Consider the following 22,531-nt stretch of genomic DNA (forward strand, 5'->3'; position numbering starts at 1 on the left):
GTGTGGCACACTTGGTTTAACTGGCCTTTCCAAAGAAATGAGATGGTGGAGGATCATCCTTCCATCTCATCAGGACTGGAAGGTTTTTCTCTGCCCCAGTGTTATGCTGAAAGCTGCACGAGGCAGGGAAAGGGGCTGAGGTGGGGAGGGAAGGAGAAGCCAAGGGGAAGCATGTGGTTGATGTCCAGTCTAGGCAAGGAATTTGGGAGGAGGAGGGAGACGCTGCGGTTGGGATGAGTCTCAAATGTGACATAAAGAGGGCTGGAGTGCTCTGAGGACTGTAGGCTGTTTGAACTTAATACCTTGTAGAAGATACCAGACCGATTAAGAAGGAAGTGTGATTGATGGGTCGGAATGATAATTTTAGCAGCTGGGTTTTTTGATGGGTTAGAGGAACAAGATATTTATTTGATGTGCCAGAGATTAGTTGGGATGGCATAAGGACAGGCATGTTGTTTTGGTTGCTAAAAGGAAAAAGGAGTAGATTTTATTTTGCGTTGGGGGCTTGTTTTTTGTTTGTTTTTTCTTAAATTTTGTGCAGGAAAATGTATTGAGGCACAAGTAGTGAACAAAACAGAAAATGGCTGGGAAGGCTGCTAGAGGTGGTGTGGAGCAGTGGTTCCAGATGGTGAGTAGGTTTCTAGAACAAAGTTTAATACCATTTTTATGCAGTAGGTCTGTGCCAGGATGGGGATGAGATCTGGGTTTTCTGCCTCCACTGGCAGGCAGTGTCCTTGCCATTACACCAGCAGTGCATCAAAGGTAAGGCATGGCACAAAGCCTAAGTTAATAAGCTCAGCGGGATGTTGGGAGGCAGTGAGGCATGGAGTGCTACCAGTGCCTGCCCTTAGCGAAAGGCAAGAACCTCTGTGACACAGCCCACTGCTCTCATTTCCGTGCCGTACTTTTGAGCCCTGGTGGTTTAGGATCAATTCTGATCTGTGGCACACTGGGCACTGCAGTGTCCTCTCCCTGGAAGCAGCTAGGAGTGATTTCAGAAAGTTTGTCTGGGTGGACGATGTTGTCTGCAGACTCGGAGGTTTGGGAATGGGATAAGAAAAATGGAGATGAGTTGGACTTGCTAGTGTTTAATGTCTGGTTGAGAGAGGGAGTTGGATCCTGTTACATACAAAGTAGACAGTTGGTGCAGACTCTTAGTAAATAGACTTAGTGCTGTGAGGAGGAGGTGTGATTGGTCATTGCCTGTGCGTATTTTAGAGCAATCAAATTTGTTTCATGGAGATGTTTTTTGAGGATGGAGTGGGTGTGTGGACCAAAGGCTTAGTCACGAGGGGAGGGGAAAGAAAACTGTCTTGACTTGTGAAATCAAATATTTGTGACTTACCCTATTGTTTCCCTATCTTTGTGTGGCTTATGCCCGTATTCACGTGCTGTAGGAGTGAGCACTGCTGCTAGATTTGCGTGTGGCTTGTATTCCTTTCCACAGCATTCAGGTATTCAGAGAGGATTGCTGACTCTTTTGCACCCTTGATAGTATGCTCTCTCTCACTCTCACTCATGCTTGGACAGCCCAGTAAATATTTAGGGAAGGTGTAGGTAGTGAGACATCTCCCAATCAACAAAACCTGGAGGGTGCTTAAAAATGTGTGGATGATTCACTGGAAGGCCCTCTGTTCTGAGTCACTGCTGACCCAGGGACCTAGCAAGTGCTTTGGGCTGCTAAAGAGGAGACATAAAAAGAAGGTCATAATTGACTGTTACCTCTATATGCCTCATTGTGGTGTTTTAGAGAAGCTGGGTGGTGTTCCTGGGTCTCCTGTCTGCATTTCATCTTGAGTAGTTACTATGGTTTGCTTCTAAAGTTCCCTCAAGCTTTGATTTGGAATGAGTGGTGGTGGTCTTCATGTTGGCCATGAAAGTGCTGTAGTGTTGCTGTGAGCTGTTAAGTAACGTTTTAGTGTTACTCTTGTCTTGGCTATACCACAAGATGGACATATCTATTTGTACACTTCTGTGGTTTTGAAAACACTTCAGGATTTGAAGAACTGAAAAAAGTTTTGTCTTCTGTGGATTCCCTTTTCAGGTCACAGCAGAGCGATGCTGGTCTACTGCTGCAGGCCAGGAGGGATCTCTCCTGTGGCTTTAAAGAGCTTCCAGTCTTTATCTAGTGTTATTGCTCAGGCCAGTACTCATGAAGTTGCCAGATGGCAAGGTGATATGATGCCTGGGAAAGGGAGGCCTGTGTGGTTACGGGAGGAGAGCTGTGCTCCCAAACAGCATTCTTTGCCTCTTTTGTGAGTGCCAAAACCACACACAAAAGTCCAGCCAAACTCCTGTGTGGCTGGCATTAAAGGCACCCGCCAAGAGGGGCCAGAGAGAAAATAAGGAAGAAAAACATCCCTTGTTTCTGGAATTCTGCTGATCATTTTCCATAATTTAGCTGATAATGACTGGCAGTGTCACTGTCACCCTGGACCAGCTGCCAAAGACGACACGAGGTGCTTATTCCCCCTGTGCTACCCTGCCCTACCAACATTTGACAGAGAACGATGTGAAGTTGGCTTGAAAATCAAAAACAGCTTTAAAATATACTCTGGCTTTTTCAAGTACAAACTAATATTTATATGTGACTCTGCTTCCCTCCTTGTTCCCCTCTCCTTGGCAAGCTCTAGATCAGCTTCTAGTTTAACCTTAATGTTTAAGCATCTATCCAGTGAGGTTCCCAGGACATGAATATTAAATATTTTTTTTAGTTCAGGGAGATGACAACAGGAAAACTACTTGAAATGGTGCTGTCTTACTTAAATGTGAGTTTTGATGCAGTTGGTATTTTCAGCTATTCGTTATGGATGCCTCATGGAAAACTTTTGAAAAACATCTCATTTGGGAACAGTTCTGTCTCCTGTGGTGGTTGAAGGGTGACCTGTTTTCGTGTTGTTTTTTTCTGGACCATTCTTTAATCACTTCTTGCCTCAAGTTTTTATTACTGCTGAAATTTACATGAAAATAAGGTATTTGTTTATGTTGATTTCAGCTACTTGCCTTTTCCTGCTCCTTTTTGTGTCATACCAGCTGGATTTCCATACAAGCAATAGTAAAGATAAGACCTTTACAGGAAAGGTACTGTGCACGCACATGCTTGAGATCCTGTTTGGATGATAAGAATGACTTAGTGTGGTACTGATACGTGCTTTATAGAGCTGTTATTCATGCCGCTGGGTTGCTCTCCCACACATCCTGCATTAGTCAGAGTTAAGCATTGAAATTATACATCCTTGCTCCCAGCCGTATCACCAGTGCAGAGCTGGTGTAGTTTACAGCAGGGGACAGTGAAGGAGAGAGGGAAAACATCTGTGCTTGTGTTGGTGCTGCTTTCCTTCAGATAGATAGCGAGTGCTGCACATATTGAGAAAATGGTGCATCCTGATTCAGGGAGCTACAACATGTTAAAGTCTGGTGAGCAAGGGAATTCCTTGTGCCTTGCAGCGTCGGGAAAATACTGTTCTCCCCTCCTGTTCTCAAAGTTTTTCAGTGTGGTTTATTTATTTATTTCTTAACATAAACTGTAATTTAGGAAAGCAGAATTGGGCTTCCATGAAGAAGGTAATTATCTTGGCCAGAGGGGATGGCTGAGGGAGTGACTTTCTCTTGCTGCATGGCACGTCTGCTGTGCTGTTAGGCTTCTAGTGGTAGCCTGAAAGAAAACCCTTTCAACTGATCTGTAGATTTACTAAAAGAAAGGAAGCTTTCAGGTAGGCCACATACATAGCTTCCCTTTTTGCTGCTAAGAGTTTTTCGTGGGGGAAAAAAAACATTTCAGCTGAAGCATTTTCCACCTCTCTGGTATAAGAAACCCTCTTCTCTTATTGTATAGAAACAGTCTCTCAAAATAAAACTAACCAACCGAAAACCTATAACACCACCTCCTCTCATCCCTCCCTTCCTCAGATGTGTTGTAAAACCTGATTATGAGACAGAGAAGTTTACAAAGGTGTTATTCCAAACACACGCGAACTCTTGCAGAGTCTTGAGTCTCTGATTTCACTAGTAATTACAGACATAAGAGACTGTAAAATATTAACTTCTGTGGGCTTTTAATGAGGCATTTCATCTTAAATCTGCAGCATTCCCCTAAGACATCACACTCTTTTAGGTTTACTTTTTAATCTGGATTTCTCCTGCATTGCTGGTGACTCATAATTAAGGAAGTCAGAGTTGTAAAATTAACACAGCCTTCTTCCACTACCCTTTTCACCTCTCTCACACACCTTCTGTTAACTCCTTGTGGAAACTTCAAGGCTTGTTTTGGTAGCGGAGGTAGTTCTTTGTCATCGGGACCAAGGAGGAAAGTCTGTGAGAATCTGCTCTGTGATGAAATACGCAGTCTGCACATGGGAAATGATTCATGCAGAACTGATTCATTAACAACTCGCAGGATGCCAGAGTGGGTCGGAGGCTGGGAAAGCTCGATTGGAAAAGAGAGGTGGTTAATTGTTTGAGAGAATGGGAGAGGCTGAAGGCTAAGGAACACAGACTAAAGTTTTTGTAAGCAAGCTGCATTTCATTTCAAGTTGATCACCCTTAATGAAGAACAGGTCCTCATCACAGAGCCATCTGAGCACATGTGTAGCTCTGCTGCTGAACGGATCCCAAAGGACGTCCCTGCGGAGGGGCTTGGGGTGGGGGTGGATGTTGGACGGAAGTGTGAGCGTCTGTGGGACCGGGTCCCCTGGTTTGTGGTATGCTGTTAATTAGTACTGGTTGTGCAAATAAGTATATATCTGAATTGCTGTTAAACCAGCTTGAAAAGCAATATAACGTAGAGCCAGTGGAATTAATGAAAGACTTTAAAGGCCTACGTAATTCAAGGAAAGTATCGATCTGTGTCTTAAGTAGCAGAGTTGCTTTCAAAAATAGGAGATGGGCACTCTGGAAAATTTCACTCTGGATTTTGTTATCCGTGCGTGGGAGGTACAAACACAGATGTCAAATCTTGAAATAGCTGCTTTTCAAATTACAGGAAAAGCAGCAACTTTTTCACTATATAATAAAGAAAATAACAACAAGGAACCTTGAGTAGCCTCAAACTATTCCAAACAAGATAATTGGAGGCTGTAACACAGTGTATTTTTAGTTATATCTGCTATACAGTAAACATGTTCTTTGCCCAGGACCACCAAAAATGTTTCCATAAGAAATGTTGGCTTTGCCCCAACTTGATAAAATGCACAAACATTTCTCTAAGGTCAGTTCCGACTCCTGGTATTTATATGAAGTTTCTGTTGAAGGCGCTGGGAATTGTGTATATTATGAAGGAGAGTCCAAGGTCTTAAAACTGTCATTTTTCAACACTCACTATGATAATCACTTTTGCTTTTGTTAGCAGACATATATTTGGGGCAGTAGTTCTTGGTGTGAGACTTCTGTCTAAACATTGAGCAGTACGTTAGTTTATTTTCTCTTTCAGCAATTAAGAAGCATATTCTTTTCTTGGTTCTTTTGCTCTGGTTTTATTTGGACTGTATCAACAGCTGATGCTAATTTGCAAAGCTCTCCTGACTTCAGTGAAAATAGGAAGATTTTTTTTCCCCTACAGTATCAAGAAGATGCATGTTGAAGCTAGATATTAAATGTAAATCAGCATAAGTACCATGGAAGCTAACAGAATAACTGAGAAAAGAGCTTTCTTTTCTCTTTTGTGTGGTTTTTTTTTTTGGTTGTTGTTGTTGTTGTGGTGTTTTTTGATTGCTAACAGGACCATGTGCTCCAGTTATTCAGTCTTTCTTGAAATGCCTTTGTTTTGAATGCACTCTGTGTTATGAAAGATTATCTGAATCTCTTCGGCATTTCCATCCATCCATTTTCTCCTTATGAAACTCTTCTGAACATACAAATACACAGACCCATCAGTATGCCTGGAATCTCCTCGGAGAGAGGAAGTTGCTGGTTTGGTTGGATGGAAGTGTGTTGGGTTTTGGATTTCATGATTGGAGTTAAACACAGGATTCTGGGAAGAAATGACGAGCTCATATGATAAATGACTTTTCAGAAAGGCACGCTCCTTTTGAGAGGCTGATTTTCTTATTGTGTCTGTTTCCTCCACCCCCAGTCCCCTTAAGGATCAAGCACAAATAAATTTAGATGAGTCTGACAGAGATTTGGACAAATAAACTTCGCTGAAATAAATGAAAGGACTAGAACTGCTTAGAAAAACTGGATTTCAAATTTAGAGGGGTTATGAAAATCAATCAAAAAGTCACATTTGCTCCACAAAAGGTAACTGGGAAAGGGCTTGGATACAATACCTTCAGATTCCACTTACATCTCTTATTTGCTACCAATTTCTATTCATGGTAGATTAGTAGTAGTCAATTACCACATTGCTACAAAAATACAGCTTGCCCTATCTGCCTCTTGCAGTAGTAACAAGGATAGTTGGGGGGTGGGTTACCGTTTTTTTGGGTTTTTTTAAATTTTTGCTGACAGCTGTGAGCTTCTGAAGGGTAGAGGGGTACCACTGGAGACATTTTAACTGCGTAATTTTTGCTGCAGCTACTAGTAACGGTGTGTCTTCGGGATTGTGCCTTGCTGGGTAATTCATTGCTTTCCTTTGAAATGTCAGTAAAAGAGTGCCTTTTCTGAGAACTGCCATCTGCCTTGCAGGTCCAAGTGCAGTTGGACAAGTGTAGATGGCAGAAATATTGGGATGTATATTAGGAAGTTTAGCAATGGGTTTATGATTAAGCCTTAGTTAAACATTAGGATATATTATGTCCATTCTAGGGTAGGAGGGTGAAGGACATGCATGGCTGGGCCTCTGAAGTACCTAGCTGCTGTGCCACTGGCTATCAGAAAGAGGAGGAGGTGAGAGGGATGCAGGGGCGGATAATTACAAAATGGCCAAAAATAAAGGAAAGAGAGCTGGATTTGATAGCCAGTAGCCAATATTCTGTAGCTGTGGCATGAGTAGGAGTGGTGTAAATAACAGAGATTAGTAAAAAGTGCGGAGGAAAAAACAGTTAGATTGTGATGCTACATGACAAAACAAGATCTATCTGTAGCTTTAAAGAAATCTAAATTAAACTAAGGTGTTATTTGCATGCCAGCAGGGAGTAGAAGTGGACACAGCTCGGAGAAGTTAGAGCTGTGGGGTACAGGACAAGCAGAAGGCAGCTTTAGTGAAGCAACAATGGACAGACAGTTTATGGTAAACCAATAAAATGTACTTATGTCTGAATCTGAAATTAGACTCTGAAAAATATGGTCTCAAGGCACCTGCTAAAGAGCTTAGCATTACTGGAATCTTAATAAATGACTCATGCTGTCATAATCTGATCCTGACATCAACTCTCTGTGCTGTATTTCTTCAGCTTTTGAGTGGGGGAAGGGGAAGTCTGCAAACCTTAGTAAAGACCAAGAGATGTAAATAGGTAGTTAGAAGCCCACACAAGAGATATTGGTAATTTCTGTATTGTCAGCTACTTTTCAAACCCAGAACAAATGAGACTTGAGTACCAGAATTGTGCAGCATCAGAAGAAATAGGAATTGCACTTAACCTTTAAAATCTTTACCCGATGCTGCAGGCTGTAGGTTCTATCTGTCTCTGTTCAAGACTTCATGGCTAGCAGATGCGTGGAGCTGTGCCACCCACTGGCTGTGATCCTGTGCTTACCTGTAAGTACACATGCAGCGGTCTGCTCAGAGGGCATGATAACCTTTGCATGGGTTTCCAGGCTTTGCCCATTGCTTCCTCTTCATGTGTTTGCCACAGTCCTTCTGCTCCTGTTAGCAACTCCTTGCGAAGGTCAGAAGCATCTGAAGTCAGCTACCATCTGCAGATGTAAAGGATGTGTTTTACTTCTAAATCCAAAGGAGGACTTTAGTGGGAAGAATAAGCAATGCGGATGAGAGAAATACCAGTGCAAAATAGCAGTGATCTTTGATAGCATCAAGGGAGTGATGAACTCCTTACTCCTGGGGTTGGCTCTGACACAAACTTTTCTTTTGCTTTGGGAGAATCGTTTACCTTCATTGTTTTGGGGGTAGTGAAAAGTTACCCTCTTCATAGAGATGTGTTGCAAAGTAGAAGTTTGTTAAAACTTTTAATCTTCTATAAATTTAAGTGCTAAGTAGAAGTATTAATTATTAGTTTCCTCCATGGCAGTGTGATAACATGTATTGCAAGCCTCAGTTCGACACAGTTACTTCTATTTCTAGAACTTGAATGACAGTACTGTTAAAACTGCACCAGAAATTGGAAAGTTTAGTGATGCTGAGCAAATTGAGGGGAAAGAGATGGCAAAGGATCAGCTTTTGAATTACAGATGTGCTGCATCAGTCTTTTTTTGTATTCAGTGTTGTTTGTTTGGCCAGTATGCAGGGAAAGTTGAGATATTATCCAACTTTTCAGTGAAGCCCTGTGGATATTGCAGTGCTCTGCACACAAAAGCCAGAATCTGCTACAAGAATAAATGCTTATTTTCCTGGTGTAGACCAGATGCAGGGCCGGTAAGGAGCTACTAATCATGTTTTGTGCTTAAGAGAAAATCACAGCCTGTGGCCATAGTTCTTGGTGCATTTTAGAGCATGCTGGCAACTTATTTATCATGGTTTTTAAAACCAGCTTCTGCTCATGGTTTTTAATAAGAACCTCTTGGAAATGCATAACTTGAACTTTTTCTTCCTGATTGTTTTTCTCTTTTCCTAACCGTTTTTTTGCACATGCTGGTGTTACTGGATACTTGAGCTTTCAGCTATTTTGCTTTCTTGGAAGATTAATGACAGGGATATAAAACTGATGGGCTTTGCAAACAGGAGTGTACGTGTCTGAGTGGTAAGGGAAGGGAGTGGCTCTCTGATAGAGTTTATCTGAAGATTTCCAACTTGACAAAAAAACTTGTAACAATTTATTGCTTATATCACTTTGCTTAATTTGCACTACTGCATTCCATGGATTTCAACTTTACTTTTAAAGAAGGCGATTGGGTGCAAGGAAGAGTTCCATTATCCATCTAGAGGAAAGACAGCTGCAGAATACTCAAAGACGAAAATAGAAAATAACAAGTACATCTTTCAAAGTGTGGAGTGGTTTTTGGTTTTTGTTCTTTCCCAGTTCAGGATCTTACAAATTAAATTAGGTTAAAAAAAAACACAACCAAACACCACGAACCAAACCCAACAAAACACCACCACCCCCAACAACAACAAGAAAAAAACCCTAATGAGGCCCAGAAATCAAATTCCTCTTATGCAGTGTAACATTCTCCTATTTACTCCTCATTTTTTTTCAGGCAGGCACAGAGGATTTTTTTTTTTATAAAAAGCTTGTCAGTGTTTCTGTCCTTTTTTCCTCCCTTCTCTGTTTTTGCTGTTAAGTCACTGTTGCCCTTTGTTCTTTGAGCAGCAGTAGTCTGGACAGTTTGGAGTAGCAGTTTCATGTGTTAAATATTCCTAGTAAATGGCTTGTAACAAAATATAAGCATGGACTAATCCTAAAGGTGTTCAGCCTGAGAGGTTTTTTTGTTTGTTTCTTATGGACACTGCAAATGGTGTCCTGACCATGCCTTACACTGTTGTGCAAGCAATTAAGTGACCTGATTGCATTCCTGGAGTCTTGGTGTCTCTTTCTTCATTCAGTACTTTTTAATCTCTGGTTATAACCGCCCAAGGTGTGGAGTAACCACTCCACTGGGTACCTCTTGATCGTGTTTGAATGCCCTGTATCGGAACCCTCAAGCCTTTGGCTGGCTTCTCCTTGGGCATCTTTTGCCAAGCACTGAGTCTTCTGAGCTGTATCCTACATGCAGGATAAGGGTGCACAGTTACTGTCTGTATTGCTACCACCCACAGCACAGGCTGGGACAAACGTACTGCGAGGCATTAGCCAGTTCTCCCACCCCGGCACAGCTGCCTCAGGGGTCTGCTGGCCACCTAGTCATCATTCAGGTGGCTGATCTTTGACATTGCTGAGCCTCTGTGTTCCTCCTTGCTGCTGCTTCTTTGTCTTGTCATGTCAGGCCTTTGTTTTTCTGAATCATTGTTGAATTTATTTGTTTGTTATAAACCACTGCTAAGTGGTATCAGCTCAGGAATCTTGCTATGTTCTGGTGTTGTTTTTACCTTATCTTGCAGGCTGTCATAGCCTACGTGCTCTTACACTTGCAGGCGGTGATAACTACAGCTCATCGTATTTCCCTTAGTAAAGCAGGCTTGCGGATCACAATATTTTCTCATTTTTTCTTGCAAGTTCAGGACACGTGCTAGTTACGAAAGATGCACTAGAACACCCTCTGGCAGTGAGTCTGCATCACCCGCTCCGTCTAAACATTGACACTGTGCAAAGAAAAGCTCTTTACAACTTCTGCTATTTAAGCCCACCATGCAGTACAGAGACACTTTGAAAACATAGTGTTGCATCAAAATAAACGGTGCTGATTTTAGAGAGAACCATCCAATACTGAATTTTTGGCCGAAGAAAGATATTAAAAGAAATCCTGTTAGGTAGTATGGAATAATAAATGTACCAAGTCTGTTGTACAGGGAGATCTGCTCAACACAGGCTGATTAAAAGAAAGGTAAGAGGCAGGGTTCAGTAACCCAGCGGAAATCTTAGTGCTTAAATTCTGCTAATTTTAGTGAAGCCTGGATATGCTGAGCTCATGGGTGATTTGGGGAATACTTCAGCCTTCAAGATCAGACTGTGCTTCAGAACAGGACCAAGAAAGGGTGGAAGTTGTGTGTCCTATGGAGCTTATTGTCAGATTACTCTGCATATGGATGTGTGAGACACATGCTCGGGTCCTCCCTGAGGGCGGTAGACTCCAGAGATGGTGAGCCAGTCAAACGCATCCTCAGCTGTAGTACATGCTAACAGAAGTACATACTAGCTTAACTCACATCAGCTTTTGGCTTTCATCAGGTTCCTCCAAGAATGATCACAGCCTGCTAACCCGTGAAAAAGTGGATAGCCTTCTGTCAAGTTAGAGACCTGAGCCAGCTTGTGGTATGATGCTGAGGGGACAAGAGCCGATGAACCAAGGGAGATGAGATATGACAGGGCTGTGGGAATGGGAATGTGTTGGGCAGGAGGAAGACCATCTTACCAAGGTCGTGCTAGTCCTGTAGCTTGGCACATCTGCACTTAAGACTGCAGCTTGCCAGGCTGATGGTTGGATTCGATGATTTTAAAGGTCTTTTCCAATCTAAATGATTCTGTGATTCATAAGTGAGATGACTGGGTGCTCAAGACGGTTCTTGTGGTCCATCAAGTGTTTGCATCAATGAATGCACATTCAGTTAGCTAATAAAGACATGGCAATTGACTGGAGTAATTGGGGTGCTATATCTACATAAAAAGCTGCCTTTAGAAGAGCACAGTCTTTCTTCATCTAATCTTGTGTCCCATCTCAGCCATACCAGCTATGGTATGTTGCATTGGAGAAAATACTTGGGGGTTGAGGCAGGACAGCTGAAAGAAATAAAGCTGCCCTGTTGCTTAGCCACGTTCTTCCCAAGAACATGCAGACAATGTTGTTTTGTCCCAAGTCCCTTAACAGAGAGGAGGGATTTCACAATCATAAAAATGTAATTAGCCCCCAGGGCTTTGGGGAAATAGAATTTAATTTACCTTATCTTCATATTAAGGGGAGAGGGGAGAAGGGGAGGTTATTATATTTGAGAATAAAACATATGGCTCTGTCATTTTAAAAAGTCTTCTTAGATAAGATTATAGAGAAGTCCATCTCTTCTGCCTTGTAGAGAGCATTCATGCTGTGAGCAGTGGTAGATAGCAAGCCCAACACATTTTTTGCAGTGTGCAGTCTCTGGTAACAAAAATGAGTAGCTGTGTTACTGGTGCTCGAGAGCTGTGTTATGCTTTTAGGCTGGTTTTGTTTTAGATAACTGCTGGAGCTGTTCAGGATTTGGGGGCTGGTCAGACATCAGTGACTTGGTGACTGTCTCCTGCAAGACCTTTGTCAGCGGAAGGGCTCCATCAGCCTGGGTGGCGAGGGCCACTGCATCCAGAGAGTGAGCCAGGCATATGGACATGCTGGCTCTTCTTCTGTAAAGACTTCATAGCTTTCACCAGGAGTCCTGGGGTGGTAGTGAGAAGTGCACTTCACCGTCTAGCTGACTGAGAAATTTGTTGTAAGTATAAGAGTTTCTTCTATCCTGGGAAATGTAGGGAGAGACCCATCCCTGCAAGCAATCCCAAAGTCATGCAGACTTTGTATTAGTCCCCCCATCTCAGCTGCTAATGTCAACCCGAATCTGTCTGTGCTGCTGATGGTGAATGGGAACAGTGTAAGAACACTTGCCAAAGTTGTGTCTCCTGCGGGACACTTGGAATAATCTTGAAGTCATTTTTTTTTTTCCTTTACTCTTACTTAGATGTAAGATATCCTTCTAAGTGGGCAAAGATGTTTGAAAGGGGAACAGAAAAGCAGTCCTATTTTCTTCCTTCTTTCAGCCTACTCTCTTCTTGTTAAATTTAGTTAATATTTTCGTGCTTTTGGTGTATTTTTTTTTTTAATTTTCCAAACTGACAAGTTTTGAGGTCACGTAAGTCAAGTCTTGGCCCCATTGAAATCAGTACCAAGATTCCCACCTTCCACAGAAGATCAGTTCTAGACGATTCCACTTGGGAAGACACAATTTCTGCTTTCCTGTCCTTGGAAGGAGCTTGGGATAAGAACATGCTTGGAAAATATGCCAGATACTCAGCTGGCTGATTACCCCATAACAGAGCAGTCTGAAGAGAATGCATGATCCATAAATAACAGGCACAATATGAAGAAATACATACTATAAGTGCGTACTATAAATAATAACTGTGGGCGTTGTGCATTTTTTAGGGCTGTAATATACTTGCAGGTTTTAGATGTTTTGTAACCAGTACCAGCAAGTCCTTCAGTGATGGCATAGCCTCTTTACATACTTCATAGTTAACAGTTAAATGACATGTTTTCTTGCTCCCTTAAATCAAGTGCTTGCTGGTAATAGCTTGAATTGTTTGCGTTTTGCCTTCCTTGTTGTTGTAACAGTGTTTACAGGAGGTGTGCGTGTTACCACGCTCTGCCAGAGAAGCTTTTGGAAAAACTCTTTTACGGCAGCCAAGACTGGCGCAACCACTGTTAGAATAATTGTTTGTGTGTTTTGGTTTGGTTTGCTTTTGGTTTTCTGGAGTGGCTGCCAACACGAAGAACCAAGGGAAATAATTCCGAGTTAATTTTTTTTTTTCTTTCCTTGACAAATTAAAAGTAGAAATATTTAATTTCACCAAACCCCTGAAGTGTTTCATTTTGGTCATTAAGAAAAGCAAGGGAAATGAAGGGTTAGACTTCAAAGAAAGTGCCTGGGGGTAGTTGCCATTTAGCAGCTCAGGAAGTGGAGCCCTCATTCAGGGTGGAGGAGACCCTCCTACAACTCTTTCCTCTGCTGGAGAGGATTTGAACATGCTTGTCTTGCTTCCCAGGAAGGTTTGCTAGGAACAGGCTGTTCTGGGGTGAGGATAGGATTAGGTGAAAAATAAGTCGGAGGAGACATGGGCTAGATGTAAAAACAAAAGTCAAGCAATGCTGAAAAAAAAATTTCTCTCGTTTTCAGGCTGCGATTTGGAAAACGAAACTGGAAGCCTTTCTTGTTTGTAATGTTTGTGAATACTTACAGAAAAGGAATCTGTATCAATTTTGGATTATTTTGTCACAATGGAAATTCATGTCTCTGTTTTAAAAGTCTAGTTTTATTGGCACATATTTTAAGATATGATACCTTTACATGCACAGCACAAATTGATGAGAGCTGTGCAAATGGCCTGTTTGTTAGGACACACACAAATACTTCAGATGTACCGCTGATTCAATGTATTCTTACTTACTGTAGCTCTTGTTTCTGCCTCCAAATTAACCTCTTCTCAGAAAATTAGTAAATCCTATGTAAACCAAACATTTTACAGTTTTCAGAGATGACTCCTTGGCCTGAAGACTGGGACCAGAATGCCTCCTTGCAGCACTGTCCCCGTGGGTTTTGGTGACTAGCACCTTTTGGGATTGTGTCAAGGTTGACTGAGTTGGCTGGGCAGCCTGTGCTTTGAGCCTCCTGCCGGTCTGCAGTCTTCACATTAGGTTCCCCTGTGCAGTGTTTGATGGGATGTCGTCAATACTACACATGTGTTAACGCCATTAAATTGCTGTCATTTGCATATTCTGGCTGCAGATCACTAGATGGCCGGCTGCAAGTGTCTCACCGGAAGGGTCTTCCCCATGTGATCTACTGCCGGCTGTGGCGGTGGCCAGACCTTCATAGCCACCATGAGCTGCGTGCCATGGAGATGTGCGAGTATGCCTTTAACATGAAGAAGGATGAAGTCTGTGTGAATCCTTATCATTACCAAAGAGTGGAAACCCCAGGTACTGCTGGCCCTGTGTGCAGATGCCTCAGCTTCTCAGTGCCAGCATAAGGGATTTATAAGTGCATTTCAAAATTGAATAAAGCAGCAGGCGTAGGGTTTTAAAACCAAAGGGTATCTATTATTGATGATAATCTCTTACTGTATGCAGTAGAATAATTTATGAATCTGCACTCGGGGGGAAAATACCATTTTAAATCGATAAAATCCAAGTCGGGCAGGTTGCGTTGTTGCCAGGTCCCTAATACGGCATTGTGTGCACGTAAACAATTCACACACATAGTGGATACAACTATGAACTATGGCAGTGTTCTGTGCATCCCTAATTCTTGGTATTAAGTTAAGGATAAACTTACTGTTAAGTTGAAGTGGATCTAAGAATAGCTCCCAACACAACTGAACTTCCTGTTCTGAAGTCTCCTCCTGCCTCTAAAAGAGACTTTCATCTGGAACTGCAAATACTTCTGCTGCTTGTCAGTACAAATCTGCAGAACCAGTCTGGATGTTTATGCTAATCCTACCTTACTGTTTCATTTTATGTGAAATTTATTCCTTTTGAATCATGTGGTATAACTTCTCTTAAATGGTTTTTCAGGATGACCTGTTTCTTTGCCTTAGAAGGGGCAGACAGGCTGGGTGTGTTCAGATAAGCACTTATCCTGTCCCCAGCTGAGATGTGTTAAGAATAACTGCTGCTGTTATTTCAGAAGCAAGTATCGAATTGTGTCCCTTAATAAGTGACTTCGGTGTTGCATGTATTTAAGGGTGTTAGTCCAGACTAGTTTCTCTTCATTTTCTAGGGTTTCAGTCATTTTATTTTAAAGCTGTTCTATTTTTTTCCTTTCCGTTTGTGCAGTGTTACCTCCAGTGCTGGTGCCTCGGCACACAGAGATCCCAGCTGAGTTCCCGCCATTAGATGATTATAGTCATTCTATTCCAGAGAACACTAACTTCCCAGCGGGTATCGAGCCACAGAGCAACTACATTCCAGGTACCATATATCTTCCATACAGCGAGTGGAGGGAAAAGGGTCACATTGCACAGAGAATTGTGTCTATGTATGCTAAGCTTGAGGACTGGAAAGTCTTTTTTCCATTGTTGCTACAAAGCTAAGGAGTGGGAATCTATACAAAAATAGATGAAAGCTGTAAATGTAGGCACACGACAGTGCTGTTTATAGTTTTGTTTTGTTTTCATTAAACTCACCTCTTCCCTTCAGTAGTGCATACTCAGTTTATTGTGAAATCTAAAGCTGAATGTTCCCTTAGCAAGTTTAGATTTGAGTGAAATTCAGCCATTTTGATTTGAGTAAAACTCTCTACATTTCTGATGAAATTGAGCTCTTCTATTTATGTGTCTCTTTTACAAGCAATTTACACCTTATTTGCATGGACAAGCTATGCAGCTGCACACCAGGAGAGGAAAAATATGCGGACAGAAAACTGTCTACATGGCTTAAAGGTTTATGGGACTGAAAATCCAGATTTTTTTTGTTTCCCCTTCCTCTGTTGTTCACAAATACCATCCTGATTGTGCCAGCTCCTCCTTTCAGCAGCTTGAGGAAGAAAAGTAATGAAAAAGAAATTCAGCTCCTTGTGCATAACAGAGTATATGTTTTTGGCATCTAAAATCCAGACTTTGCATCTAGTTGCAATGACAGTATGATCATTTTATGCTTCTAGAGACACCTCCTCCAGGCTATTTGAGTGAGGATGGAGAAACTAGTGACCACCAGATGAACCCCAGCATGGATGCGGGTAAGTCATCTTGTGCCATTTGCTGCAGCTTTCTAGGTCATATCAGAGACACTTTTAAAGTTTTTCTTTGCGACAATGAAGATCAGATGGTGGTTTCAGGTATTTTATCCCTGTAGGAGTGCAAGTGTAGCCTGACATCTCATGCAAAGCACGAGTTGGTGTGTTTTGGAGCTGCTGGTGAAAGGTACAGCATGTTCCTGTTCTCCGCAATATTCATCATTAGATACTACTAATGATACAGGAGCCTGCAACAGTGGAGACACATCTAAGGAGGATAGTTTGTGTTGTATTTGTGTCCTTGCATCTGTACACACTTGAAAATTTAGCACGTAACTGGCACTTTTCTGCAGAGGCATTTTCCTTATCGCTTGGTTGTTTACATACTTAAACATCCAGTTTTATTATATTTGAAATGACCACTAGCAGATTTTTTTTTAAATGGGTTTATCATTTAGTGGCTATGTCTCAAAGGAAGTTGAAAGCCTGGGTTCTCTTTCATTTCCAAGAAAACCAGTAACCAGGTTTAGAATGAGCAGCCTTAGTGTTCACGCTAACCTGTATCAACACTTTAAACCAAAACATGCAGCTCTCATCTTTCTGGGAGTAACTGTTTAGGGCATCTTGTTGATCTGAGTGGTGTCACTGCTTATAAGAAGCACTGAATCAGACTCCGAATTCATAAAACTTTTGCTTGAAGAGCAAAAACACATCCTTGGTTAGAAGGGCTGATGCTTTGCAAGAGTGTTATGCAAATCCATGGCACTTACATACAGGTAGACATGCAGAACCTAATTAATGCAAATACTGCACATAAATATCCTGGTTTCTTGCATGCCTTCAGCCGTAGAGCGTACGTGGGATTCTAAAAGAGGGATGACTGATTTGCAGTCTTTCACCACAGTTATACAGATGGAGGAAGGCAGCGTGGGCTGGTTTGTCTACACCAAGTGTAAGCCTATTGACACGATCCATTTTAGTGCATACAATTATTGGCAGTGTGGTTGACATGTGGAATGTATGTATGGCTTTTTGGAAAGTGGACTGGAATAGGATCGGCCTGGAAGATGCTATAAATACCCAATTTATGTTCAAATGCTATATCCCTTCCTTCAAGTATTGTGGACTTCCCCCTTTCTAGAAAAACAAGTTTTAAAGAAACCAGCCAAACTCAGTGTAGAGATGAAAAGAAAAAATGGACTGTGCTACCCGTCTGCATCCTTGTGGCATCCAGAGACTGTGGAAATTGCTCTGGACATCCAAGTGCAGATATTTGAAATATATGCACAGAATATGTGGACCAAATTGAAATGATTTGGGATAAAATTCTGACAGTTGTTTGGTCAGATCTGTATAGCTTGATCCAATGCTTCATTGTCCCGAAACCAGTAAGATTTGTTGATACAAAGTGGTATGGTTTTGACTGTTCCAAGTATGTTTTGTGCCTAGCGATGTAAAATCAAGCTCTTAAATGCCCAGCTAGCTAGCTGTCATGATGGTACCTGGAGTTTTGATAACTGGAAGTGAAAGTAAAACAGCCAACTGCATGCTCAGTTTTGAAAATTAATGGGCTCAGCTTAAGTGAATGCATTATGAAGATGCTTAGCAGTATTGCAGATGCAGCAAGATGATATAAGTAATAGCATTTGGAAATTTATGTAAAGAGTGATCAACATCAGAGAAGCTGCTGGTGTCACAAAGTGAGACTTCAGCGAGAAATGGGTTATCCCTCCAACAAGCCTGGGCAGCACTGAACTTTTTGGGCAAGGGTTTGTCCTTGTGCAGGTGCCACATTAACAGTTATAATGTCTTGATTTTCAGGTTCTCCAAACTTATCACCAAACCCTATGTCTCCAGCACACAATAATCTGGGTAAGCATGTGATCTTGAGAACTGTATGCAATTATAGTCAAGATAGTGACATATTAATGATGATGTTATTGCTTGAGGTTGTGCACTTTTGATGAGGTGGAGAGCACTGTTGACATTCCTTTCTGCTAATCCTCTTTACTGTGATGATGGTGGTTCATAGTAACTCTGTGTGAAATAAAAGACATCTGAACTCTGAACTTACATCAGAGAATTAAATAAAACCAGGAAATGTTGGCAGACAAATAGCAAAAAGGATGAGTGGAGGACTGCGGAAAAAGCACACTTGTTGGATTACATGAATTTGCAAGGAATATGTCCCGTACCTGTTCTGCTGATGGGTTTGTGTTCTTATATTTTTAAAGGACACAGACTGGGGTAAAGTTTTGTCTCCTGGAATTTACTTTGTAAATTTGTAGTGTTTACTGGTCTCTTTTACAGCATACCAGAGCAACTTGCAATTTTTTGGTATTTATTAACTTGGTGTTACATTCATTATAGGGCAGATGCTGTTATCCACATATTGTGGAGAGGGGGCTGAGGTTCAGAGTGACAGTTCTGCCTGCACCCCTTTGCCAGCTCGCGCAATCAACTGCTTTGGTGAAGGGCAGCCAAGGCATTACATTCTCACATAAACCCAGTGCAGGAGCAAGCCCAGGTCCCCAGCAGAGCAAGTATGCAGTTACGCAGCACGGATGGGCATGGCCTTGAGGGTTTAGGTGGCAGTGGCTGGGGACTCCTAACAAAACTGAGTGCTGGGATGTGTCAGACCACAAGGTAACTCTACCTGCAGGGCATCCCTAGACCACATAGCAGTAAAGCAGCCCAGAGCCCTTGTGCCCCAGTGCCCTAAACCACTGGAAAAACTGATGTTGCAGGAGTTTAAGTTACTAAGGTATGAAATTGAGCAGGGTAAAATGGAGGCGGCAGCTGGTTGGTGGTTGTGTGGTTGGAGAGTCCAAATAAATGGAGAGAGGGCAGGAATGCTAAGGTATGGAGAGGTGCAGAAGTCACAGGCAGCCTTACTTGAACATCAGAGGTGTTTGTGGGGTCTTAGGTTCAAATGAGCCTGGAGGAATGTTGTAGGTGAGATGCACAAACCACAGACGCACTGTGGGATTTTTCTGACCGACAGCCAGTTGGTTTTCATCAAGCAAACTCAAGTTACAGTGCAGTCTTGAGTTGTCTTTCCCCCACCTAACCCCATGCTGAGCGCCAGGGAGATAGTCCAGCCTTAAGTGCTATACCAGACCACTGAGGTCACTGATTCACTCCATAACCTGTAGACAGTAAATAGGAGCAAAGCTGAAGAAGAAGGAATAGCAGCTGAACAGGGTCTTTACCTTTGAGATACTGTTAGAGGTTGTGTGGCTATCTCTGAACCTCTGTTGTCTTCTGAAATGGCTCTGCCCTTGATTTTCATACCTACAGACATAAAAGGTCTGATCTTCATCAGTTTGAGCTCTTAGCCTGTTTGAAATTGCTCTCAATGGTCTGTCATAAAAAGCACTCATAGCTCTGGCTAGGTGCAGGATCAGTTCTCTAAATGTTCATTAAGCCAGCAGACAGAGGCCACTTGAGATTACTCTTGAATAACCATAGCCATAAAGTTTACATATGCTTTTAATCCTGGCACAGAGCACTTTGACACTGCTCCAAAATTTGTCAGTCATTGGCTGACTTGTGGATATCTTGGGGCTGTTGAAGAGGGGATTTCTTTTCTCTTTTTTTTGCCCCCCTTTTTTTTGGTAAAGCATGAGATATATTGCCACAGTGCCACTAGATTTTTATTTGCTTTAACTGTTAAAGCCTAAGAAGAGAGTGCATAGCTGACTTATTTTTATTCCCGCTTTTCTTTTTTTGTTTGTATCCGTTATACTCCAGTGTGCTGCCTAGGAGTTGATGAGAATTTCTAGCAATTTTTTTCAACCTAAAAATAAAAAGGCAATTACATGTAACAAACCCAACCTGGCAAGTTGACTGTGGCATCTGCCTTACATAAGGAAGAAAGGAGTTTCTAGGAAAGAGGCCCCAGTGCATATTCTTTCTAACAAGAATGCTGGTTATTAACACATGCTGCTCAGCTGATGGGCCTCTCAGATGTCTAATGTGCTGTCTGGTGACAAAATCTAAGTAGGAGCAGGTGAAGCTGGTTAACCACAAGGAATCTTTTTGTAGTCTAAGGAGCAGACATCAGAAAAGCATTTTAGCTTACCAATATTAGAAGATACCTTTAAGTTTTGCAAGCCAAATGTTTATTCCTCTTAGGCAAGAACTTCCACAAATTAAGAATGTCTTGTCTCTTCTAAAAAAATTTACTGTAAATTTTTGCATCTGAGGAAGTTACAAAATAAAAAAATGAAGTGGCATGTAGCTGAGCAACTCTTAAAACTGCCAAATGGCAAAATTGTCATCAGCTGTACTTGTAGATAGGCCTGTAGATGTCATGTCTGAAGGAAGGAGCTGCTTACAGCAGCGTAGGTGAAAACACCAGCAGCCCAGCTGACCTTCAGCCTGATGGTCTCTGCAGCCCAGAAGGGGGTTGCATGGGCTGGGAGAGCAGAACTTCTCATCTCTGCAGGTTCTCTCTCCACCTGGATGTTAGTTGGTGCCTGGTGGCCTGCAGTGCTCCGGCTTTTGCTGTGCTATAGAATTGTGTGGACAAGTAGAACACTCCCATGTCTGGAGCTGTACTTTGATCTGCAGAAGTTTAATCTGGCTTTCTCGGTATGTTTGTTAAGGAGATTGAATAGAAATTAAAAAAAACCACAACAGTACGCAATGAGGAAAATTATCAGCAAGTTCTCAGTGGCAAAATGTGGTGAGCTTTTGCAGTTTTGCCATTGAGAAAATAATGTCACAGTATTGATGTCGGTTTATTTAACCAGAACTACCTGAAGCTTTTAAGACAGTTTACTTTGTGTAAGCTGAATTTTGGACTTAAATCCCATGGCCGTATTCCAGAGAATTACAAAGGCAATAAATTAGCATGAAGCAAACCAACTGGGACAATAGAAGTAAGGTTTGTTTGAGGTGCAATGTATGTATTTCAGCAGAAAGCTGTAAGACTGTGCTATGGGATTGAGGGAGTTTAGGGAGTTTCATCTTTCCGTTCACAGGCGCAAAAGCGTTGCAAGGTAACATATTGGGATTTTATTTTTTCCTTCATTCAGCTTGGGTGTTTGATTTGGAAGCATTCTCATTTTGGTCCAGAATTTCAGTTGTCACATTTTCAGTTGTCAGACATAGGCTTTAAATGGAAACTATAGCTATCCAATGATCTCTTCTGTATTACTGAAATATGAACTGGAGAAAATACAGAAAAGAACCAAAATGAAAGGAGATTTGCCAGCATTATGTGGACATTCGGAATGAAGTCAGGGAGTTTACACTGGCTGAGGGCCAGGCCTGCGGTTGCATGCATATTGTTATTTTGGAGCGAGGCAGTCCCTTGGTGTACAGGAAATCCATTGTCAGTGTTTGCTCCGCAAAAGACTTGACGCAAAAGCTGTAAGTGAAATAAGCACATACCCTACGGTCAAATCCATCAGGAACATAAGCCTCTGTTACTCTCTGTGTTGAAACGCTGTTTCCCAAAGGAGTGAAAAGGCAGCCCTTCTCAAAGTACAGAGGGGAAGGGAGCATGCACGCCTATTTATCTTTCTGTTTCTGAGGAAGGAGTTAGAATTAATGTGGCTGCAACTAATACCACTGGAAAACATGTATCAGTAATTTCTGATATACATTGTGAATCAAATGCATTAACTGAAAGTAAGCTAACAGCTGTTCTTAGGCGTAGAGGGCACGTTGTTGAGAGTGCAAAGCAGCCAGCAGATCTTTTTTCCTCCACAGCTGGACAGAGAGTACTCTCGTGTTGTAGGGAAGATGCAGTATGGGTAGCATCCCAACACTCGGTGGACATTTGTGAAAGCGAAGCTGTAGTGAGTCAAGGTTGAAATTGTATAGAGATGATTCAGGCAGGATTTGCTTGGGTTTAGTGCATCATGTTTTAGTTGATTGTGTACCCCCTCAGGATTCTTTGGCTTTAGTGGAGCTACGTTCTCTTACTTTTCCCCAAACAGTAAATCCATGAATTGAAAATGAATTTTCAGTACTGATCTAACGCAAGAGGAGGCTTGCCCATCCCATGACAGCTTAAGCTGAAGCCTAAGACCACAAATCACTGGAGAAAGCAGCATTGTTAAGAGCTTGGTTGCATTTTTTAGAGACAAGTTTTTCTTCAAAATAGGATTTGTTGGTTTGTGTCTTTCCTCAAGTTGCAAATAAGCCGGAAATAAGATTTCCGTACATCCTTCAGTGGGGAATCCACAGTTCCCTTGAGTCGCAACCAAACGGAGGTGGTTTCTGAAGGAAAGGACCACGAAACCATAGAGAGCAATACAAGCTCTGGTGTTTTTATAACTCGAATAGTACCCATCTGAGGACATTACTTAAGGATCAAGAAAAGTTGATTTGTTTTTTCTGGAGCTGAGCAGCCTTACAATTAGAAAGGCACTGGCTGTGGAGTAAGAGCACAGT

At 42.0% G+C, this 22,531-nt stretch overlaps 1 protein-coding gene across 4 annotated transcripts in view; it reads left to right on the forward strand.

Annotated features, from left to right (window-relative positions):
* SMAD3 (SMAD family member 3) overlaps positions 1-22,531 on the forward strand; it is an 80,517-nt gene that overhangs the window by 43,408 nt on the left and 14,578 nt on the right. For 3 of the 4 annotated variants that reach the window (XM_005235088.4, XM_055816075.1, XM_055816084.1), the window contains exons 2-5: positions 14,177-14,370; positions 15,226-15,360; positions 16,052-16,126; positions 17,945-17,995. In XM_005235088.4, coding sequence (XP_005235145.1) covers positions 14,177-14,370; positions 15,226-15,360; positions 16,052-16,126; positions 17,945-17,995 — 455 coding nt within the window. Of the gene's footprint in view, positions 1-6,806; positions 6,826-14,176; positions 14,371-15,225; positions 15,361-16,051; positions 16,127-17,944; positions 17,996-22,531 lie in introns of those variants that run through there. The other variant, XM_027783340.2, reaches the window with a different exon arrangement.

The sequence above is a fragment of the Falco peregrinus genome, chromosome 1, assembly GCF_023634155.1.
Source record: "Falco peregrinus isolate bFalPer1 chromosome 1, bFalPer1.pri, whole genome shotgun sequence".
Classification (NCBI taxonomy): Eukaryota; Metazoa; Chordata; class Aves; order Falconiformes; family Falconidae; genus Falco; species Falco peregrinus.